Source organism: Ptychodera flava, chromosome 10 (genome assembly GCF_041260155.1).
Source record: "Ptychodera flava strain L36383 chromosome 10, AS_Pfla_20210202, whole genome shotgun sequence".
In the NCBI taxonomy this organism is placed as follows: Eukaryota; Metazoa; Hemichordata; class Enteropneusta; family Ptychoderidae; genus Ptychodera; species Ptychodera flava.
In genome coordinates this window covers 23,366,614-23,390,968 of record NC_091937.1, presented here as the reverse complement: position 1 = coordinate 23,390,968, position 24,355 = coordinate 23,366,614, and the positions used below count along the sequence as shown (strand labels likewise).

The 24,355-nt window shown below is 36.7% G+C and overlaps 1 protein-coding gene across 1 annotated transcript; it reads left to right on the top strand.

The window, feature by feature from the left end:
- The first annotated feature begins 584 nt into the window (after positions 1–584).
- Positions 585–23,251, top strand: LOC139142273 (xaa-Pro aminopeptidase 1-like). Its single transcript, XM_070712155.1, has 22 exons — positions 585–888; positions 2,739–2,875; positions 3,466–3,591; positions 4,435–4,498; positions 4,967–5,071; positions 5,561–5,653; positions 5,925–6,077; positions 12,820–12,915; positions 13,935–14,016; positions 14,526–14,754; positions 15,425–15,511; positions 15,721–15,771; positions 16,067–16,140; positions 16,517–16,594; positions 17,172–17,243; positions 17,526–17,589; positions 18,209–18,278; positions 18,837–18,941; positions 19,749–19,820; positions 20,769–20,845; positions 21,250–21,348; positions 21,697–23,251. Exons 1-22 carry the CDS (start codon positions 843–845, stop codon positions 21,895–21,897), a joined length of 2,181 nt encoding a protein of 726 aa, XP_070568256.1. The 5' UTR covers positions 585–842; the 3' UTR covers positions 21,898–23,251.
- Positions 23,252–24,355: the final 1,104 nt, after the last annotated feature.

Here is a 24,355-nt window from a genome sequence, read left to right as displayed (position 1 = left end):
CTGTCCCCGAGGCGCGTTCTACCTTAAATATTCTGAGCTCAGACCAACAAGAAAATAATTTCTCGCGGTTTCGATAGTATAGAGAGAATTGATGTCTTCACGTTACGTAAATTTGGCACGTGGCATTAATGATTAATGCGTGGGCGGGGCTACGGAGCTATAAGTTGGAAGTTTGGAATTGGGTATTCAGTCTAGCCAGGCACTTCAGCAGCCTACAGACGGGTTCGTCCAAGTTATCTTCAAAAACAATGATGCTGTTGTGTTTTCGTATTGAGGGAATGAACGAAAGTGGTGAAGTCCGACACCACCCCGTGGTCCTGTGTTATGCACTGTTTTCGGACACAGGTTTCCAGAGAATTTCCTTATCTAAGGTTTTTTACCTCTGGTTTTTCCTGGACGGCATGCACAGGTGACGCGGGTACTACATTTCATTTGCGTCCGCCACGCCATTAGCTCCTGCACCCAGTTATAATGTGTACTGTATACTTTGCTCTACTTGTCTGTAATAAAGCTGCCCCTCTGGCTGATCCATCATTAATGAATGAATGGAGTGGAACGTAATTCATTTATTAGAATGAGAGTATAGAGCAACAAGAACGCTTGTGTTGGTCAGGTCGTAACGTATTCGTGTGAGCAGTGTACGGGTTATAGCGGGTTAATGATGAACTAAACTGGCCACTCATCAGCAGTTTTCAAATATTAACCAAACTCAGTATGGAAGTGACGTAAAACCTGGCTGACAAGAAACAACCTATCCAACTGGGCGCCATTTCTATTCGTATTTCTTCTCTAAACCGACTTGCAAACGTAGTTCCTGCAGGGCGACCAGAAAGTTTCCCAAAATGAGAAGACGGCCATATATCTCGCTGCTAATTATTGCCCTCACAGGTGAGTCTGGTCAGTTTTGTAGCCAGCCTACGACCGAACTACTAGTATTGCGATTCGAGCTTTACCGTTATAATTGTACTATTCAGTGTCAATATTTGTAAATATAACAATTCCCATCGACATTGTAGTGTTGTAGTTAGCACTGTACACAACAAAAAATTTGTCGAGTTGGTCAAGAACAATGCTCTGCGAACTTAGTGGCTTGTCAAGGAAATATTTCCTCGTTTAGGGATGTCACCGTACATTGTTCTGTACGTCTCCCACGCCATGTAAACTACCCACAATAGCCGATCCTTCACAGGTGTGCAATTTCATGTAAAATGGCGATACGTACTTCAGGTGAACTCCAACTTAGCCGCCCAAAAAGCACGCATGGCATGTAACACGGCTTCAGCAGCCGTTCAACCCGTTGTGCTACTGACATTAATGTTGGGAATTCCATGGTCAATGCTGTGTGTACACCATTGGCATACTGTGTGAGAGGGTAAACAATTTGTTTACTCAAGTTGGATAATAATTATCATGACCGATGAATATTATGGGTTATATGCTGACCGGAAGACAGACAATAATAAATAAAAATTGCGTATAATACGAAGAATTTGACAATCCCTTTGGAGTCGGTAATCAATCGAAATGATTCATTGATTGTAAGCAAATCGTTGACAAATAAGCTATGAAGTATGTCTAATTATTAATATTAATACACGACGGTGAATTTTACTCGGTAGTTAATTTACCGGTCACAGTTTGGTCTTGTTACGAAATTCTCATTCGAAAACCACACGAATGGTCTGAGTCATTCAATACAATTGTTAGTTTGCAAGTGTGTTTGAGCAAAACTTTATTCAAAATATTGACATCGACAGTGAACTCTATATGATGACCAAGCGGTCGACAAAACGGCGGGATCGATTGCCTGTTCCATATTTTATATTACATTGTTGTTTTTTTAATATCCACCATGGTCCAATATAGGCTCTATCTCTTTCCTTAACAGTTTTAAGTGCATTTGACTTCAAATAAAATGAATTGCTAATTTTCTTTTTCTCATTTGTACGCGTTGAGATGGGATATGTACATAAAGGTCACTTCGTTCTACTTTTACAACACAGTTTTTTGCTCTCACAAAGGCATTGGAAATGCTTAGCGTTCAACTTGTAAATACACTCTGTGCGTGTAATGGCCAAGGTTATAGTTCACAATTTGATTTTATTCCGGACTAGAATTAATTTGCTACCAAAAGTGAAAATGGTACATAGAGTGTTATATTAGCAGAAACAACACCCTGCGACGGTATACCACGAGCTCGAGATTTTTACCAGTTCACGACTTACCGGTATGTGTATATATGGACGGAGTGCACTGGTCAAAATCAAGTGGTATACCCGTTGCTGAGGTGGTTTTTTTTCTATTTTATATCATACCAGTATATTGATGGCGCAAATACAGCGATCTGATTGGTCGAGACGCGAAAAGAACCGTGGTATATTCGTGATATACCACGGCTGGCATACGCGCGAGCTCTTATCTTGAGCAAAAATCCACTTTTGACGTTCCACGCCAGAATTTCAATATACTGTTATGATATAATAGCAATAATAATCACACCCAGCTATGGTATACCACGAGATTTTGACCATTTCACTTCATATATGTACTCTCTATCGCTGGTGCATATATGTCGTGAACTGGTCAAAATCTCGTGGTATACCATAGCTGGGTGTGCTATATTGCTTAATTTGAACACTTTAGGGTGAAGAATTGGAAATGTACTTGTTTCTAAACAAGTAATGAATATATTATAGAAAACTGTCGTCCCTTTAATCATGAAAAATGTTTCTTCACAGCCGTCACTGTGAGGAGTAATACTCCGATCGAACCGGGAAGGTTCATGGACGGAAATTTCTATAACAGATATGGTTTCAGAAACCCCAAAACAATACGAAGTAGTGACGTCAGAGATTGTTCAATGCTGAGTAATCCAGTAAGTGTGCGATTGCTATGTGTCCAGTGTTTGCACTATGACTGACTGGCCAAGAACAAGTGTATCTTCTTGTGGATATCATTTTCCCCCAAGGAGGGGGAGGGTGTTGTTAATGGGACTATCTCTGATTCGTACTCTGCCCATTCGAGTTAAGGAACCCTTTTACGTTCCTCGTGTATAGGGGACAGTTATTGTTATAACTTTTCATGAGTTTTCACTATTTTTTTTGCTTTGTATGTCAATTGCAAGTTCTCGTTGTACTCTCCAAATCATGTTGAAGCACCCACTATTTATCCTGTCAAAGCGGCATTCACACGTGTAGCATGCACTGTTCTTGTTTACATTGGAATTCTAGTCCAGATCATAACTCACTTGTCGAAGATAACAATGCAGTCTACACATGTACAGGCTGAGTTCCAAGCTGAATACCGTGTATCTCCTCATGCTTGGGGGGGGGGGGGGTAGGACAAGGAACTACAGTAGTTGACACAAAGTCAAAAATGTTTATAAATCATCAAAATTTACAGATTTTGTCCCAATAAGCTATTTTTCACCATGTCACAACACTTTGATGTGATTTTAATTGACAGTATCATCCTTCAACGGTCACCTTGACAGGTGACAGAATCAAAGCTCTTCGAGATGAAATGAAAGCTATATCTAGGGATGGTCGCTTCGTCAGAGCCTACATCATACCCTCCGGTGATGCCCATCAGGTTGGTACAGCGATAATTATCATGACAGTTATCACTTTCTTTCATAATGTAGTATTAGCCATGGGTAGACTTTCTGAAATACGAACGAAAAATCATCGATAGACCAAACACATTTAAATGTGTAGCATACCCTTTGAGGCTTTGAAGGCTGCCAATACTCATTCCCTGTATTGGACATTTTTTCCTGGTGACCTCTAAATCACACTGAAACAGCTTGTATTCGTCACAACATATAATATGTACATTGTTTTGTTAGCAATTACGTTCAAATCCAGGCAGAATCTGCTTACCAGCAATAACAAAACACCTGACGCATAAACAGGCTGTTTTGACAAGCTGAATACCGGGTATTTCCATTGTACTGCCAAGACTACACAGAGAAACCGTGAGGTTGATACAAAGAACAAACATATCAAGATATTTATATAGGCTTTGAATTTCATCATGACAATTGAATGAAGTGAACATTGTCACGGAGTCGTGGAGGCATGATCAATCTGAGTGATAAACTTTTTAAACACATCACTTTTGTGAATGTGTGCGTGCTAAAAATGTGAATTCCGATGGCGATTTATCGGAAATGGACCTGCACTAGGTCGACAATACAGCGTGTATTTCATTAATTTGATTTGACCATCTCTCATGTTCATCTGAAAATATCCGCTTACTTCCAAGTGACTGTAATCCTAAACAAAACATACATACATACATACATACATACATACATACATACATACATACATACATACATACATACATTACCAGATCAATAAATCGATAATGGACATTAAACGAGACGAATACCGAAGACTAGTAATTGCTGTAACTACCTATTACTTTCAGAGTACATTTCTCGCTGATTGTGATAAACGAAGACATTGGATGACGGGCTTCGACGGTACTTCAGGTATGTATCGTTAGAACGTGCGCATGGTCGACTTAAACACCCGATATTCGTTGTTATTGTAAACATTTGTGTAGCTTACAAAATAATTAAAGTTAGGATCATATTTTTTGGACATCTCCTGACTAAAATGTAGGTTAACAAACACCAGAAACATATACAAAAGCGTATCAAAAGAAGCTTATGTGTTACCTCAGTCACTATGTCAAGGTTAATGCCCTGTCATAGGATTTTTCCCCATGGATCTAAAGTACACGTCATAGTATGGGGCAATAGGCTAGTTCCTCAGATGTTGTCGTAATTTGTTTACCATTGATATTAAAGATGGCTGTAAATTTGCCGCAGGCAGATCTGGGTAGGACTCATCACTGTACGTTCAATGATCCCACAGAGGCAAACACACACTGTACCAGAAACAGAAAGAATGACGAGAGATCAATATACATTTCACTGTTTGATTTCTGTTCTTAGGACTGGCAATTGTAACCCACAACACTTCGGCTCTGTGGACAGACTCGAGATACTACATACAGGCAGAGCGACAAATGGATTGTAACTGGATTTTAATGAGAGGAAGTAAGTTTATCCAGGAGATGAAAAAAGATAGTTACACGGTTTACCGGTCTATCAAATCTCAGGTTTATAGACGTTGACTTAAAAATATGAATTCTCCCCTTTGGAAGGCATACATGTAAAACGGAGCATGGTTCATGGTTTGACGTTTTGGTTTTGTAGCGTCTACTCGAAGTTAGTGAATAGTCAAGGGACCGTTGTGTACGAGCAGGTTGTATGGAAATGTTTATATCTCGCGTAGTCTCTCCACAATCAGCATACCGCTTTTCACGTTTTGTGCTACACATAAAAGTGATAATTGTAAATTCACGTAATGACCCTCGGTAATACAGAACTTGATTGTGGCTTATGCAGGGTCAAATATACTTTTGAAACTGTGATGCGATTTTGCTCAGGATGTTACTCAACTCTTGAAGCGGGTTCACAACGCCCTCTATAAGCTGGCAAGCATTACTTTCACTAACTCTGCATTGTTTGTATGAACACACTCAGGTGACTTCGGGGTTCCTGATCCATGGGAGTGGCTGGAAATGGTTTTACCGACGCGCTCTGATGTGGCCTTTGACCCAAAACTGCTATCATACAGTATGTAAATTATGAAATTATATGATTTATGCTACGTAATGCAATGCGGTGCAAAGAAAATGTATGTATGTATGTATGTATGTATGTATGTATGTATGTATGTATGTATGTATGTATGTATGTATGTATGTATGTATGTATGTATGTATGTATGTATGTATGTATGTATGTATGTATGTATGTATGTATGTATGTATGTATGTATGTATGTATCTAGATTTGTTAATCTTTGTTAATGCTCTACGAATTTTGTAAAATTCTTTTCCTTCAGAACACTACAATTACTACGTCAAGACATTCCTTTATTCTCGTAAAGAAATCCGTATGTATGAATACAATCAAAATTTAGTTGATTTGATCTGGAAAGATAGACCACTGTGTCCTGACAAAGAACCGCTGTTCATCATGGACGCTTCATGGGCTGGTGAGTATTACATATGTGACAAAGCACTTCATAGACCCATCTCTTGGCTTCCTTGCAGAATTTCCCACAATTTATCAATTTCCAATTTCATTATTCTTGGTTGCATTTACGAATTAAATCCTGGTTTATATTTTGGTGAACATCAGATGTACATTTCGTTGCCGTTTTTAGAATTTAAATGAAGGAAAATATCCTGACCAGAGAGAGTTTACATTCACAAGCTGCAATGAAACAACGCGATCTTTATAGTCCGTGGGCTGGAGGGGCCCACCGTGCACCCCCCCCCCCCACATCCCTACTTCTTGGGTATTTTTTTGTTCTTTAGGACCTGCTGAACAAGAAAAAGATGTTAACATTGGATATTTTGGGATGCACTACCTATCTGGGTTGGTTTTTGATTTGCATGTACCGCAAAAAATGGCGAAAAATGGGTAGGGGTAAGGGGTACTATATCCTCCCCTACATTGAGTAAACTAGCATGAAATAGCACAAACTATACATTTTTGGAAAGCTGAGATTCTGCTCTTTATGAGAAACCAACTTTAGCAAAATTAATTTGTGTACATAGAATAGGACGACTTTAAAATTAATTTTTTTGACAATTTTGAATTTTTTACCCAAAATACCATGTAACAATTGTGATTTACTTGTTATTATGCAAAATTTTGACAGCTTTTTGTGTTTGAATTATTTATTCCCACATATTAAACAAGAGAAAAAAGTGTTAACATTAGATATTTAACTATACACTACTTCTCTTGAGTCAATTTTGAATTGCGTGTATCTGTATGGGGTGTGCAAAAGCTAGGGGTAGGGGTACAACATTCTTTCCTTGATGAAGTAAACTGGCTTGAAATGCCATATACCTTATAGTTTTAGAAAGCTTAGATACTGGTCTTTCTAAAATGCATAAAGTTTTAGTGAAAAAATATGACGTCATAGAATTGGATAACTTTAAATCGATTTTTTCTGGTAATTCAGTATTTTTAACGGGAAGAAAATACGATAACTATTGTTTCCTCCTTATGAAGCAAATCAAACACATTTATGGATGTTATTTACTAATTGCAATGTGCTGAAGAAGAAAATAAATGTCAAAATTGGGTATTTACCATGCATTATTGTCTCTAGTCACTAAAATAGCAAGTTTTGCTACATTGGTATATCGTGAATGGGCATTTTATTGTTATGCAATGAACTAATGCACAGCTTTAAAAAGAAGACTCGAAAACGTGCACACATATCACATTGCCATTTTCTCCTTCAAGTAAATAGATTATTGACGACTGTCTATTGTTATAATTTAATTTTTAATATTTTTCTTTAAAATAATTTTGTTTAAGGCGTATTTGGAAAATTGTCTATGCCTCCTTGTCTTACTTTATATACAGCAAGCATTACTAACAATCTATTAGGCCGAGCCTAGAGGGGCGTCTACGTGCACCTCCCCCCCCCCCTCACCCCACAGGATAACAAACCTGTAATTTTCAGAAGCCTTGGGATCCCTAGAATAAGAAATGGGATTTTAACAGACAAAATATAGGGACTCAATAGCTGTTACGGTCATGTTTTGAAGGGTACCACAAAATCACGATTTTGTGACCCACGTGGATTTTTGTCGAACCTGTCTTCTTGTACGTGATCTGCTGAGCTTTCTGTTTAACATGACCTAGGTTATGGGGTATCATTAGAAAGATGATTTATTCTTCTTGAAAATGGTATATAGCAATATGCAATATCTTCTATAGTTTTCATGAAATAGGGCCATAATTTACCCCATACCCCAAAGTTTTATGTCACAAATTACTGTCAAAACTAATCTAAATTCCACCAATTATTTACCTATACATAATACAAAAGGCAATACTGTGTATTAATATTGTGTTATTTGCTACAGGTACATGTTAGAAACTTGGAATAAACTTTTAACAGAAAAAATATTGGGATCCTGTAGCTGTAACAGTCATATTTTGAAGGGTTCCGAAAAATCACAGTATTACTGACTCGCATTCGTTTTTGTTAAACCTGTCTTCTTGTAAGTCTTCTGCTGAGCTTATTTTGAACATAACGAGGCCAATGGGGTACCATTAGAAAGTTAATTTACTCTTCTTTAAAATGATATGTTGCAATATGCAATATCTTCTATAGTTTTCATGAAATAAGATCAAAACTTACCCCATACTCCAACGTTTTATGTCGCAAATTACCATCAAAACTAATCTCAAATTCTACTAATTATTTTCCTAGACACATTACAAAATGCAGTTCTTTGTATAAAATATATTTTATTTGGTACAGGGACATGTCAAAAATATGAGTTAGCTTTTAAGAGACAAAATATTGGTATTGACTGACTGTTACTGGCATGTTTTGAAGGGTACCGTGAAGTCAGAGTATTACCGACTCGCATATGTTTTTGTTAAATGTGTCGTCTTGTAAGTTTTCTGCTGAGCTTACTTTTTACCATAGTCTAGATTATGGGCTGCCATTGGAAAGACAATTTATTTGGCTTTAAAATGACATATTGTAATATGCAATATCTCCATAGTTTTTATGAAATAGGACCAAACCTTACCCGACACCCCAAAGTTTTATGTCACAAATTACTGTCAAAACTAATCTTAAATTCTACCAAATTGTTAACCTATGACATTATACAAAGGGCAATGCTTTGTATCAAATTTGTTTTATTTGATACAGGTAAATGTTAGTAACTTGAAATAAACTTTAACAGAAAAATATCCAGATGCTCTAGCTGTAACAGTCATATTTTGAATGGTACTGCAAAATCACAGTACTGCCAACTCGCATACATTTTTGTTAAACCTGTCTTCTTGTAAGTCTTCTACTGAGCTTACTTTTTAACATAATATAATAAGTTGGGCATCATTATAAAGGTAATTTACTCTTCTTTAAAATAATATATTGCAATATGCAATATCTTTTATAGTTATCATGAAATAGGACCACAACTTACCCCATACCCCAAAGTTTTATATTCCAAATTACCGTCAAAACTAATCTCAAATTCTGACAACAATTGACCGGGACATAATATAAAGGGCAATGATTTGTATTAAATTTAGTATATTTGCTTTAGGTTCATGTTAGAAACTTGAAACGAACTTTTAACAGAAAAAATATTGTGATGCTGTAGCTGTAACAGTCATATTTTGAAGGCTACCACAAACTCACAGTATTGCCAACTCGCATACGTTTGGTTAAAGCTGTCTTATTATAAGTCATCTGCTGAGCCTATTTTTTAACATAACCTGGCCATTGAGGTATCGTTAGAAAGGTAATTTTTTCTTCTTTGATATGACATATTGTAATATATAATATCTTCTTAAGTATCAGGAAATAAGACCAAAACTTACCCAACACCCTAAGTTTATATTGCAAATTACTATCACTACTAATCTCAAATTCTACCAAACTTTTACCTAGACATACTACAAAAGGCAATGATTTGTATGAAATCTGTTTTATTTGCTACAGAGACGTGTTACAAATATTAGATAGACTTTTAACAGACAAAATATTGGGAATGAATGGTTGTTGCTGTCATGTTTTGAAGGGTACTGTAAAGTCTCAGTCTTGCCCACTCGTATGTGTTTTTGTTAAATGTGTCATCTTGTAAGTCATCTGCTGAGCTTGCTTTTTACTCTAACCTATCTTATAGGCTATCGTTGGAAAGAAAATTTATTTTGCCTTAAAGTGACATATTGTAATATGAAATATCTTTAATAGTTTTCATGAAATAGGACCAGACTTACCCCATATCCCAAATTCGCAAACTTCAAAGTTTTCGAACAGATGTAGTTTGCAAATAAAACTAAGGGCTGGGGTAAGTTTTTTGCCATTTCATTACAACTTCAGATGATAATGCACTTTATCATATGCTAAAATAAAGAGTGATAAAAGCTTTGTAATGATACCCTATAATCTGCGTTACGGTTAAAATAAAGGTTGGCAGATAAATTTCATGGAAACTTGTTTAATAAAATTCACGGGTTTCAGCAACATATATCCTGCTATCCTTCAAACTATGATGCTAACAGCTATTAAATCACAATAATTATTCTGTTAATGGTACCTTTCATCGTTGGAAATGTCTCTGTAACAAATAAAATAGGTTTCATACAAAGTTTGTCTTTTTTATAGAATTTATCGAAATTAAATGCTAGTTTTGACAGTAATATACAACATAAAACTTTGGGGTATGGGGTAAGGTTTGGTCCTATTTCATGAAAACTATAGAAGATATTGCATATTACAATATGTCATTTTAAAGCCAAATAAATTGTCTTTCCAATGGCAGCCCATAATCTAGACTATGGTAAAAAGTAAGCTCAGCAGAAAACTTACAAGACGACACATTTAACAAAAACATGTGCGAGTCGGTAATATTCTGACTTTACGGTACCCTTCAAAACATGCCAGTAACAGTCATTCAATACCAATATTTTGACTCTTTAAAGTCTAACTCATATTTTTGACATGTCCCTGTACCAAATAAAATATATTTTATACAAAGAACTGCTTTTGTAATGTGTCTAGGAAAATAATTGGTAGAATTTGAGATTAGTTTTGATGGTAATTTGCGACATAAAACGTTGGAGTATGGGGTAAGTTTTGATCTTATTTCATGAAAACTATAGAAGATATTGCATATTGCAACATATCATTTTAAAGAAGAGTAAATTAACTTTCTAATGGTACCCCATTGGCCTCGTTATGTTCAAAATAAGCTCAGCAGAAGACTTACAAGAAGACAGGTTTAACAAAAACGAATGCAAGTCAGTAATACTGTGATTTTTCGGTACCCTTCAAAATATGACTGTTACAGCTACAGGATCCCAATATTTTTTCTGTTAAAAGTTTATTCCAAGTTTCTAACATGTACCTGTAGCAAATAACACAATATTAATACACAGTATTGCCTTTTGTATTATGTATAGGTAAATAATTGGTGGAATTTAGATTAGTTTTGACAGTAATTTGTGACATAAAACTTTGGGGTATGGGGTAAATTATGGCCCTATTTCATGAAAACTATAGAAGATATTGCATATTGCTATATACCATTTTCAAGAAGAATAAATCATCTTTCTAATGATACCCCATAACCTAGGTCATGTTAAACAGAAAGCTCAGCAGATCACGTACAAGAAGACAGGTTCGACAAAAATCCACGTGGGTCACAAAATCGTGATTTTGTGGTACCCTTCAAAACATGACCGTAACAGCTATTGAGTCCCTATATTTTGTCTGTTAAAATCCCATTTCTTATTCTAGGGATCCCAAGGCTTCTGAAAATTACAGGTTTGTTATCCTGTGGGGTGAGGGGGGTTGGAGGTGCACGTAGACGCCCCTCTAGGTTCGGCCTAATAGATTGTTAGTAATGCTTGCTGTATATAAAGTAAGACAAGGAGGCATAGACAATTTTCCAAATACGCCTTAAACAAAATTATTTTAAAGAAAACTATTTAAAAATTAAATTATAACAATAGACAGTCGTCAATAATCTATTTACTTGAAGGAGAAAATGGCAATGTGACTATGTGTGCACGTTTTTTTAGAGTCTTCTTTTGAAGGCTGTGCATTAGTTCATTGCATAACAATAAAATGCCCATTCACGATATACCAATGTAGCAAAACTTGCTATTTTAGTGACTAGAGACAATAATGCATGGTAAATACCCAATTTTGACATTTATTTTCTTCTTCAGCACATTGCAATTAGTAAATAACATCCATAAATGTGTTTGATTTGCTTCATAAGGAGGAAACAATAGTTATCGTATTTTCTTCCCGTTAAAAATACTGAATTACCAGAAAAAATCGATTTAAAGTTATCCAATTCTATGACGTCATATTTTTCACTAAAACTTTATGCATTTAGAAAGACCAGTATCTAAGCTTTCTAAAACTATAAGGTATATGGCATTTCAAGCCAGTTTACTTCATCAAGGAAAGAATGTTGTACCCCTACCCCTAGCTTTTGCACACCCCATACAGATACACGCAATTCAAAATTGACTCAAGAGAAGTAGTGTATAGTAAAATATCTAATGTTAACACTTTTTTTCTTGTTTAATATGTGGGAATAAATAATTCAAACACAAAAAGCTGTCAAAATTTTGCTTAATAACAAGTAAATCACAATTGTTACATGGTATTTTGGGTAAAAAATTTCAAAATGTCAAAAAAATTAATTTTAAAGTCGTCCTATTCTATGTACACAAATTAATTTTGCTAAAGTTGGTGTTTCTCATAAAGAGCAGAATCTCAGCTTTCCAAAAATGTATAGTTTGTGCTATTTCATGCTAGTTTACTCAATGTAGGGGAAGATATAGTACCCCATACCCCTACCCATTTTTCGCCATTTTTTGCGGTACATGCAAATCAAAAACCAGCCCAGATAGGTAGTGCATCCCAAAATATCCAATGTTAACATCTTTTTTCTTGTTCAGCAGGTCCTAAAGAACAAAAAAATACCCAAGAAGTAGGGATGTGGGGGGGGGGGGTGCACGGTGGGCCCCTCCAGCCCACGGACTATTAAAACCGTACTTTGTCGGGGCCAAACCTATACATCGTCAATAACTCTGTGCAACTGGGCTCTGGTGAAAGGAGAATGATTGCGTTTGTGAATCTCATTTTCCAGACGAGATCTTTTTTTCTTTAACTCTTTTACAACTACATGTCACCATCATCCGACTTTTGCTTATTCGATGACTAGGTATGACATGGGCCAACAAGATCGTGAAAATTCGCGAAGAAATGAGAAATTACAAAGTGGACATGCTGGTTGTGCACGCATTGGATGAAAGTGCATGTGAGTATAGTCAGTAGTCGTGTTGTAGAATCTTTAAGGCAGTAAGTGCCTCAAACACTTTTGCTCGAACATTCCTGAATGAAACTTCAGACCATTACCTTACGAAATCAAGAATAAAAATCAAGGGTCTCCATATAATATTTTGGTTATAGAGAAACAAATTATCTAAAAATTTACCAACATTTGAAATTCACAATGGCCGCCATCCCTGTGTAAACTCCACAGGCGAAAATGAAATTCGCTATTTTCAAGAAATGAAATAGTGAAAAGAGTATACTTACTCTACAAGCTTAAAAGTGAGATAGCACAAGTGGTAGACCAAAAAGTACTGTAGAAATGTCAGATTCCGCATATCTGTCCCTGAGGCGCTTTCTACTTTCAGAATGTGAGCCAAATTCTTTTAGAAAAAAATGATAAGGCAAAACTGTAACGGACAACTGCTGAGTACGTGACAATATTTCTTTATTTCCAGTATCTTTTCCGTCAAAAAAGAGGATTTTTGTCAAGACAATACGTAAAGGCAGATTAACGACCAATAGGACAACTGCCTTTCTTCAAACTGTTCACAGAATGGTGCGCGAAACAGTGTCGTTTTTGAAATTACATTTACCCATTTCAAACTTTATATCTACGCATTTTGTGTTTTATTATATATTTATTTCTGCATTTAATTGAAAAAGAAGACCATCAAACATGTAAAACAAACTAGATTAATATCCGATAAGCACACTTGTTTTAACACACACACACAGTTTAACTATGCGTGTTTCTCACTAACATAACCTACCCTCTATGAAAACCCACCGACCCTAGACATGTTTCGCATTTTCAAGAAGGTTTGAGTAATTCTCTAAATTTTACCGTATGTCATGGGTCAGCTACCCAAAAGTTCGGAGGTATGTATCAAACTAAAATTACATACTTTTTTATATTGATCTAGGATATATATAATGACTCGTTTTCTTTGTTTTCGTGTCGTCTGTGTGTCATTTCACTGTTACTGTCTATCACTTTTTCAGGGCTGTACAATATGCGCGGCATTGACATCCGATACAATCCACTCTACTTCTCGTATACCATCATCACCTTTGTAGAATCTATGTGAGTACACTTATTACGCTGTTCTTTATGAAAAGTCGTTGCCAACAGAATATTATGTTGAAGTAGCAGTATTCTACAGTCCTCTCAACATTTTACAAATGCGTAACAGCAAGAAAGCAGTTTTATCACGCATTCTAGTGTGTTTCTTTTGTAATTTCGGTATTTGATTTTCTCAAATCTCATGATTTAGCATTTGTCACGGAATGTTACACAAGACGGCAACAGCCTGAAGAAATGACGTCATCGAAATTGCAACTCATGAATGGATGAATGAAACTTAAGACTCCTAGTTGAGTTAGTCGGAGGAACAGTCTCTGTCTGTGTTCTCAGACCGATTCTGTGACAAATGAAACTAATCGAAGTGTGGCATTCAAGTTTGGTCGAGTTAGCGTAGAAAGAAGTAAGCTAGCGTGTAAAACGAAAACAAAATGGCTTTAGTCGTAAATGAAAACTGGTTTAAAACATGATTTAACGGATACTACACTACCGCCTTTACTTTGAAATTCTAGTGTGTTCATACAGAGTGACAAGGTGCTGGAGAGATCCATACGTGATCACTTGAATCTTGATGACAAAACTATAGACTGTAGTGTGACCCATCAGACGCAGCACTGTGTCAAACACTTCGACTATGAACATTTTTACAATGAATTGGGCAAATACGCCAGCTTGACGTCGATTCAGCGGATTTGGTTCAGCGAAGAAGCCAGCTACAGTATTTACTCCACAATACCAGAGGTTCGTATCATATCAAAATTATGAATTGAATTTACTGCTTCTGCGAAAACGAACTTCCGTCAACGAGAGAAGTGTATTTTTGAAACGTTGCCTCTGCTATGTTTCACACCATATCGCTACATAAATGTAAGACTACTTGATGTCCAAAGCGTCTTAAAAATATAATCTAATTTACATAAATTGTTTCTTTTCTTCTCTGTTTTCACAGAGAAAGAAAGAGGATAAATATTTTTAGTTTTTAAAAACAACGCACAATCAATTTTTCTGATAAACAAGCGCCGCCTATGTTACTCAAGTAAAAGATTCAAATTCTGAATTCGTAGAAATGTTGAATTTTTCTGGCACTGGACAATTTTGCCGTCAAATGAGCTCAACGTTGGCTATAACCAACTACCTGCATTAGTTGAACTCAACAGTATTCCATGACGTCATTTTAAAGTGGACTCTGTAAGGGTATATCGCTAATCATCATCATCATCATCATCACCATCCTCATCATCATCATCATCGTCGTCGTCGTCGTCGTCGTCGTCATAAGGATGATAATACAGGTCATGTTACAAGGTTCTCATGATTTACAATGCATCATCACGTGATCTATATGGTATCACGATCAACAACTTGTATGACGTCCTTTAAGCCGTTCCAAATATTGTTTTCACTCCCTCAGCTAAAACGAATGATGCGTCAATCTCCACTCATGTTGATGAAGTCCATCAAGAACCCTTCAGAAATATCTGGAATGAAAGAAGGATTTGTAAGTTGTTTTCAATGTATGTCATTTGAAATAATTTTGCACTGGCAACTTTGAGGCTATTCGTATGGAGAGAGAGAGAGAGAGAGAGAGAGAGAGAGAGAGAGAGAGAGAGAGAGAGAGAGAGAGAGAGAGAGAGAGAGAGAGAGAGAGAGAGTTTGCGCGTTTGCAATGTTTTTATCAAAACATTATATCTATGTTTTCCTTTACAGATTCAAGATTCCGTTGCCATGATCGAACTCTCTCATTGGTTGTACGACCAGGTAGGAAATAATGAAGTCTTCTATTTTCCCCAAACAAGTGCACAAATGTCTCCAGACAGAATGATTCTCGATAGAGAAAGTGATCCTAAAATTGCAAGACTTGAGATTACCTTGTTTGTGTACCTATCTCATAGTTCATTGCTATAGAGTAAAGATGGAATTGTTTTTTATATTTCATCCTATCTGTGAAATAACAGAAGAAAAATAACAACATAAGTGTTATTCACTGAACGGTACTTACTAGAGTTACACGAACCATTGCGCACTCGGATGATTATTTTTCTCATACATACAGGTACCGAGAGCTAAGGGTGATATCAACCTAATGAGTGAAATGATAAGCAGAGAAAAGGCTTTCGAATACAGAGCGTATGTACAGACAATTTAATGTTACCCCGATCTAATATCATTGGTATGTTTTCAGTTCACAAAGCCATCCTACAGGAAGTAATAGGCAGACTTGTAATGTCTGCTATAGAAAAAGATGTGTACTTTCATAGACCCTAAAAAAGATGCATTTTAAAGCGTACACCTTTCACAGTTCCTATTGACTTCACGCTTCTGCTATATTCTTTTGTCATAAATACATTGTTGTAAATCAGCAAGTAATGCTTATTGAATTCGCTTGGCCAAACCGCTAAGGTTTAATTTTCTGAATTAACAACAGCATTTCTAGAAGTCGAGTGAGATGTTCTTTATCATGGGACAGCATACTTATTTAATCACTCTTTCTCTTTTCTTGCAGGCAACAGCCGGACTTTGTCATGGAGAGTTTTCCTCCGATTTCTGCTTTTGGATTGAATGGTGCAGTCGTTCACTATCAGTAAGTGGAGCCATGGAAAACTAAAAATCACAGTCTTACCAAATAGCCGGCATAAGCGACGAGAAAAGTTATCAAGAAAAGAAACAGTAAAATCCAGGAGACGTTAAACGAAGACGCTTTGCACCTTTTAATCCAAATCTTTTGATGTTGTATGATTTTATTCACTGCTATGCATGCCAACCTTCACCTAAATAACATTAGTAAATCGTTTAGTACAAAATGATCGTTACTGAAAGGCCAATCCGAGATTAGGTATTGAAATTTGAAATGAACGCTGAGGGCGCTGTTATCCTTGCCTTGCCATTCGTAAATTAGCGCTTGAAAAAGAACTGCCAACATGTTTACTCAAACTTTAACGTCACATGTGCCGATTGGCATTGCAGTGCAATATGCTGATTTAAGGTCCATATACATTTTGTAGCTCAGCGTGATAAACCACCAACATCAATGTTTCGCTTTCTTTCAAAATCAAACATACCCAACTTTGCAACCAACAGCCGACAGCTAATGCGATTCTCAGAGTTTGTAATTGTTGTCATCAAGAAATACAAACTACATAATTTGTTCATTTTTTCAGAGTTACTCCAGAAACAAACCTGCCGATTACAAATACAGACATGTACATCTTAGACTCGGGTGGGCAGTACAAGTAAGTCCTCTTTTACACAGTTCAACATCAAGATTACAGCTGACTGTGACTCACAGATCTTGTCGTCACGTGATATAAAGTACGTGTGAGGAACTGTGTTTCGTAAATAAACAATTTACGATTCAGCCTGCGGCTAAATATGATTCGCAGAGTTATTGTTACGTCAGCTCTCAATTTAAGAGGAAAGAGTTCCCAGCTTCTTAATCATCATTCTGTTGTTTTCGTGACCTGTTTATAACTCTATCACTGCCACGTATGACTTTTTTTTCCTTTTGAACATAGGTGCGGAGCCACAACTGATATTGCTAGGACTTATCATTTTGGGAAACCACGGGAGTATCATAAGGTAACCATCGCTCTCTAAACACTCGTCATCTTTGTAGACATAGAAAACGAAACAAGTTCGTCCATTACACTGTTGAAATTAGCGCTGTGTCAGAGTGCACGCCGCCGAGACAAGCAATTTATCAGTTTTAAAATAACCATTATGCCTATCGCTTATCCTCCATCACCTACTACTACCACAACCACCGGCGCTGCCGTCGTCGTCGTCGTCATCATCATCATCATCATCACATCATCGTCATCAATCATCATCATCATCATCATCATCATCATCATCATCATCATCAATCATTATCATCATCATCATCATCATCATTATTATCATCATCGTCGTCGTCGTCGTCATCATCATCTCCACCACCACCACCACACTCTGACCTGATCGTAACGCTGATGAAACTGTGAGTAAATCCATAACCTTTGGCAATATTTAATTGATAAAGCTACTCGTTATTGGCCACAATTGTCATCGATATTGACGAAGGTCATCAGGTTATGTAACATATAGATGTCTTGAACCAAATAGTTGCATTTCTTCGTTATACGTGACTACAACGGTGCATATTGTGTTGGAATATGTATATGGGTTTTGTTTGGAATATATATGTTCTTTTTTACAGCAAGCTTACACTCGTGTACTAAAAGGATTAATAGATTTGTCACTGAATGTCTTTCCCGAGAGAACATACGGTAAGTCTTAAACTAATGTCGATTCGAAGCTAGATTTCATACAACAATTTTTAGATGATCTCTATTTGGAAGGGTGACTGGAAATGCTTTATAAAAGCTTTGTTCTGCTAAGTTGCCATGCCGATGAATGTGTACATTTTGACAATAGCAATCAATCATAGTACATATCCGTATGAAATTATTGGTTTCAAGGCTCCAGTGTAAGGTATGGATACAAATTTGCAGAAAAATGCTATATTATTGCTCGAAAAAGCATGGATAGATTCATTAAAAATGAAGTACCACAGAAAACAGTACTTGATAATTTGAATACTCCATCAAGTTGGGGCAGGGAGCTCGCGGCTGACGTCACTGTCGAAGGCAGCACTCGCCTCTTAAAAACAGACAGTATTTACTTCTGCTCAAGTTTTACCGAAGGAGTAAAAATACTATTAACCATTGTCCCTCGTAATTATTTCGTCCACATAAGCAGCAGGCGAGCAGAATATCGTTTCAATTTTAGATTCGGAATACCCTTCCCCCATGCTACCAGTAATAGAGATGCACATTGTATTTCAGGAAGTGGTCTGGACTCAGGCGCTAGAAGATATCTTTGGAAAAATGGTTGGGACTATGGCCATGGTACTGGTCACGGTATTGGGGCGTGTCTCTCTGTACATGAAGGTAAAACAGAGTAATTATATACCGTTTTGTTTATTAAATGTTGTGTTTTTAATTGACTTCAATTGAATTTATGCTGCAGTATTGCGCATTTAATACCACAAGACAACGTGTGACAGTGGTACAAAGTATTGCGCTGAAATTCGTTTTATATGAATTACTATTCATTCATTTGTGATATTTATGTGTCTCTAATGTGTGCAAGTGCGATAAACAGTAAATTTTAACGTTTCCATCAGTGTGGCGCATTGATGAATACAGTGTCCAGTGAGTTATACAGTGTTCGAAAACAAGATACATTATATACTCACCATCCTCCTTCGGAAGATGGTGAGTTCAAGACTCTAGCACAGTGTTGTGCTCTTGAGCAAGGCTCTTTACTCCCCATTGCTCTATTGGGTAGTGGGTTATGGGTACCTCGTCTCGTAATTGAACGTTAGCCCATCGGATGATGTATTGAATAAAATAAAAATGAATAATTGCATGTATAAAAGTAGAGACGGTTCGAGATTGAGAGATGTATCGTTGGCAACCACTGTCAGACTATATTGATCCATCTTGTGTGTCACCTCACCTATCAACGTATGCCGATCACTTTCCATTGTCTAAGTTTTCTCCTTGTGTTGTTTCTCACCTCTCTGTCTCATTCAGCGTGTCTTTCTACATATCTGTCTCCCTAGCTCCCAGTCTCACCCTGCCCTTCTTCCGTATGTCCACATCTTTCATAAATATGAGCGTGTAAACGAGAGCAACAATGATCACTTCCATTATGAATACAGCGATAATTGCAATTTCAATTTGATTTTCCAGGACCGGTACGTTTTGGAAAAGGACAAACTGAATGGGAAGAACCTCTCTATGTTGGCATGTTCCTGTCAAATGGTAGGTTGAATATTAAATCCCAATTGCTGCGAATGTGTATTAAACTGATCTCAAAATATCCTCAGTTGTCCAAGAGTTTTCTTTGAACTGAATAAGACCCATTGCAGACTGAAAAAGTGTATAACACTGTCATAAGTGTAAAAAGTGGCATCATGTAAATTCAAACACGTTGATATCATTTTAGATTTGCCGCCATTTTCATAAAACTAATCACATGAAAGACAAAATGGAGATTGCAACAGCAACATGTTGGCCATCGTATGTTGTGCATTCAAGTAAATGGCACCATGCTTGTTTCTGGTATGATCACGATGTGTGTATATCACAGGAAATACTGTGTTTTTGTACTTTTCCATGAGGGCGCCATTTTATGAGCGCGGCACCCGTGCATTATTGAGCCTGTTAAAACTTGTAGGCACAGTCCTAACTGGCGAGCAGTGATACTTCTATACATGTCCTTCAGTTAGCACATTTACACGAACCATCTTTTGTTTGAAAATAAAATCATGAAAATAATGCATAAAATTCGCAGCTATTGGGACTTTAAAGAGTAACTATCTTTTCAGTGACTCGCTAAAATAATCGTCTCACATAAGGTTTTATTCCTCAACAGTGAAAGTTCCTCAAGGAATCTTTCAAACATTGTCTTTCAAAATCAAGCATAAAATTCGGGGCCACCGTGCAAATTTTGGTACCAGAGAAATAAATTACTCAAAATTTAATTTGAAATTCAAAATGGCCGCCGTCCTTGTGTTAACTCTGTGGAGAAAAATAAAATTTTCGATTTCGAAAAGACTGAGACGCTGATATTTTTCTTACACGAAGGGCTTTAAAATGAGCCCCCACAAGTGGTGGATCAGAAAAGAAGTATGAGAGTTTGAGAGTAATCCGACTTTCTGTTCCAGAGCCGCATTTTAACTTAATATGCGTATTTGTTTCCTTGCCTAGAACCTGGATACTACGAAGAAAACTTCTATGGCGTTCGATTAGAGACGGCCATGGCAGTGGAATGGCAGAGAACTGATGTAAGTTGAGCAGCGAATGTAACGTAGCTCACTAGGGTTTAGAGAGTGCTATTCCGAAGAAATATATCTACTGAGTTTCAGACAATGGTCGAATGTACTCAAAGCTCTGCTTGTAAGAACTAATGAAAATCTGATCGTATGTTCACCATTCACTTTGACTTGACGCATGTGTGAAAACTCAAGTGATTTTGATGGATTAAATTTGTCAAGAGCATACGCTGTCGAACCTAGAACTAAAACAACGCGTACAAAGAACTCTCTGTTTTCATTTTTAATGTAAATTCTTTGGGCCAAAAAACACCGCAAAAATTGCTTTCTAACACCCGGTTTGGATATTGTACCCCAAGGCTAATAAAGTGATGTTTCACTTTTCAGTAATTTAAAACTTCTTCTCGACTTCACAGAATAATTACGGCAACCAGACTTGGATGACGTTTAAAGAAGTCGCCTATGTACCATTCCAGTACAGTCTGATTAATTTTAAGATGTTGAGTCCTGAACATGTAAGATAGTTTTATTATTATTAATAGTTTCATTCATCCAATTATCTATCCACCCATCCACCGATATACCTACCTACCGAGCTCATCAATAGTTTTTATCAGTCTTGTCAAAGGAACCAACTCTTTTCCATGCAAAGGATTGTTTTCTAATTTGTTTTGGTGATCGTAGGAGCAAAATTAGAATTTACATGAGTTGTCCTTGGTTTGCAACGTAAAGTACTGTCAAACATAAGAGACGAACTTCAACCTGAAGCCGTGGTCCTTCCCGACACCAAAACTGTGTACTAGTGTGGAGATGTGACTCAAGTGCAGGCAACGTCAACTTTTTACAATATTTGCCTCTTGCAGATTGACTGGATGAACAGGTACAATCAAGCAATCAGAGAAGCCGTTGGTAGCAGACTGTTCTCGAAAAATAAACAAGCATATGATTGGATGATAAAGAACACCAAACGAATTTACACAAGGGGAGCTTGCGGCGCAACTTCAATCATTGCCAACACTCTCCTCGTGGTGGCGCTCTCACTAACCGCCGCTCTGTTCAAATAACTTCGCACCTGTATTTTATATTTTGACTTACCAAAAAAAAATTGTTGTAAATATTTAAAAATGAGAGTTTTGGCAGTTCTTAATTTTTTCTGCAAGAAGTTTTTTTGAGCGTAGCAAAGTAGTAAATTCAACATCGTACACATTGTTCTAAGTTTAGCAACTTCATGTTCTGCAAGTAAAACAAACCATATACTCAAAGCATGCAAGTTCACGTTTACATGTAATTTTTCCATAAATACCGATACTCTGGCTGACGTCAACCTCTAATCATGGATTTCAATACAACACATGAACTAAGTTTACAGAAATCAAATATGAAATGAAGTGAGATGCAACCCTGAAGAATCGCTTTTAAATCGATGGTGTGATTTACTTCTTAGGAGCATTTAGTTTTGTGTTAGTTTTTTGACACAATCTTAAGTTTATTTTAGCACCGTACTTCTCTAAGGTCTCTTTTATATCTAGATAGTATCTTCATAGTCTCACTAGAGCACTTGCAAACTTCACATGAACCTAATTTTATCGTATTTCACCAGGAGTGTCAAACACTTAGCTTTTTATGTGCCAGCTATATATCACTTCCCTTGTATATAGTACCGACCAGTCCTAGGATTCGATTTCATGTTTCGCGCTTCTGGATAAGAAAATCGACGATTTGTTTTTCTCAGTTTTAAAGATATTGTCGAAATGCTGGCTTGTAGAATAGTAGATTAGGCAAAAATGTTATTTTTTAAATAATTATAATGCGAACTTCTTCAACATGTTATAAGCTTTCAGAACAAGAAGTCGTCGTAAAACATACTCTTTGACTGCCCATTGCACGAAAACAAGTTATATGACACCAAATTATTTAGTCAGTATTTTCTAACCGGCAAAGATGCAAACTTTTGACATAGTACTCCTCCCACAAATCGAATGAAGTGGCCTTGGACTTTCTGGGTAAATCAGACTTTATTCCTGTTAGCCAACCTGTGTGGAAGATATTTCGAATGTGTTTCAGAAAATTAACTGCTAATTAACTGACTAACTGCAAAGCCAAGTCCACAATCCTTTGTAAGGAGCGCACCTATTTTGGTGCCAACATTTGGAACCCTATTGTCTATTCCTTAAATGGACTTCCGTTTTTTTGTTCTAAGTGCCATTGTTTTTTTTTTTTGAGTGACACTTACCTACCAAATGTTGACCGTAGTCTGTTGAGGAATGCTTGCGCATATCCTCGTTTTTGCTATTGTTTGGCCATCTTTCATTTCATAATAGTATAGATCATATTATATAGGGTTACTTTAGTATTTCTCAGAAATGTTTATGGAATTGTTTCACCTTTTCATTGAAAATAAAAGCTTTATGAAGCATATGTGATGTTTTGTACTGATGTTTGTGTTGTATGATTGTGTATACTTTCTCAGGCTCATTACCAGAGTCGCCATTTTTGATCTGGATAATCAAATTTATGTCTTTCAAGGATGGTGGATCAGATTTATGAAAAGTCAACCAACATTTAGGCGCGATTGATGCGAGGATGATGCGAGGATCTACGCACTCAGTATCACGTTTAGGCGGGTGGGTAGACTGGCAGAGAGAATGGTAGACAGATAGATAGGTCAAGATAGATAAAATATTATCGATGAGTCGCTGATAAACGAAGAAGCCAATGAATAACTCTTGGAAATAGTCAACCTGAAGATGAACGACACCTTGCAACGTGAATATTTGTACTGGAAATTCATAAGGCAAAATAAAAGAATTTGTTTTTCGGTACCCCGACCTACCCAAAAGAAACCTGGCGATCCGAGACATTTTTTTCAAAAAAAATTATCTAAATTTACTGTATTTGATAAGTCTCAGCGAACAAAAATGAAACTGAAAAAAGAACTATCTCACCATCCATTAAAACAGAAATGTAGCCCTAATATATGCTGAAATACACAAAAAATAGGTCAAAGGTCATCCCACATCTGGGAGAAAACATTTTGTCTCATAGTTGCTGGGATATATGAAGTAGGTCAAATGTCATCTGAGGTCACACCAACATATCGAATAACGCTTTCGTTGCATAATGGTAAACATACAAAAGAAAATAAAATTCTAACTTGTAGTTATTGAGATACAAGAAAGTAGCTTAAAGGCCATCGAGGTCCTCCAAAATTTAAGAGAAAAAATTTTGGTCCAATACTGATCAATACCCTACAAAAACAAACCACTAGCCATTGTAGTTACTTAATCACGTGGAAGTAGGTCATAAGTCATTGAAGATCATCAAAAAATTCGGCGAGACATTTTAGCGTCATACTTGTCCATTTAGTCTGTTGGTTCTGACTCCCGCTGATGATGATAGCCTACTGGTTCTGGAAAGATTTTTATATATTTCACTGAACTTTTTCAAAAATTTTATGAGGCGGCCAAGGTTACGTGACTGCTGGCAATTTGATTGGAAACATTCTACAAAATAAATTTGAAG

Excerpts from the sequence above, each read along its gene's own strand:
- LOC139142273 (XM_070712155.1), top strand. The coding sequence starts at position 843 with ATGAGAAGACGGCCATATATCTCGCTGCTAATTATTGCCCTCACAG. Across the intron at positions 12,916-13,934 it reads CGCATTGGATGAAAGTGCAT|GGCTGTACAATATGCGCGGC; the intron begins GTGAGTATAGTC and ends TCACTTTTTCAG. Across the intron at positions 14,017-14,525 it reads ATCACCTTTGTAGAATCTAT|TGTGTTCATACAGAGTGACA; the intron begins GTGAGTACACTT and ends TTGAAATTCTAG.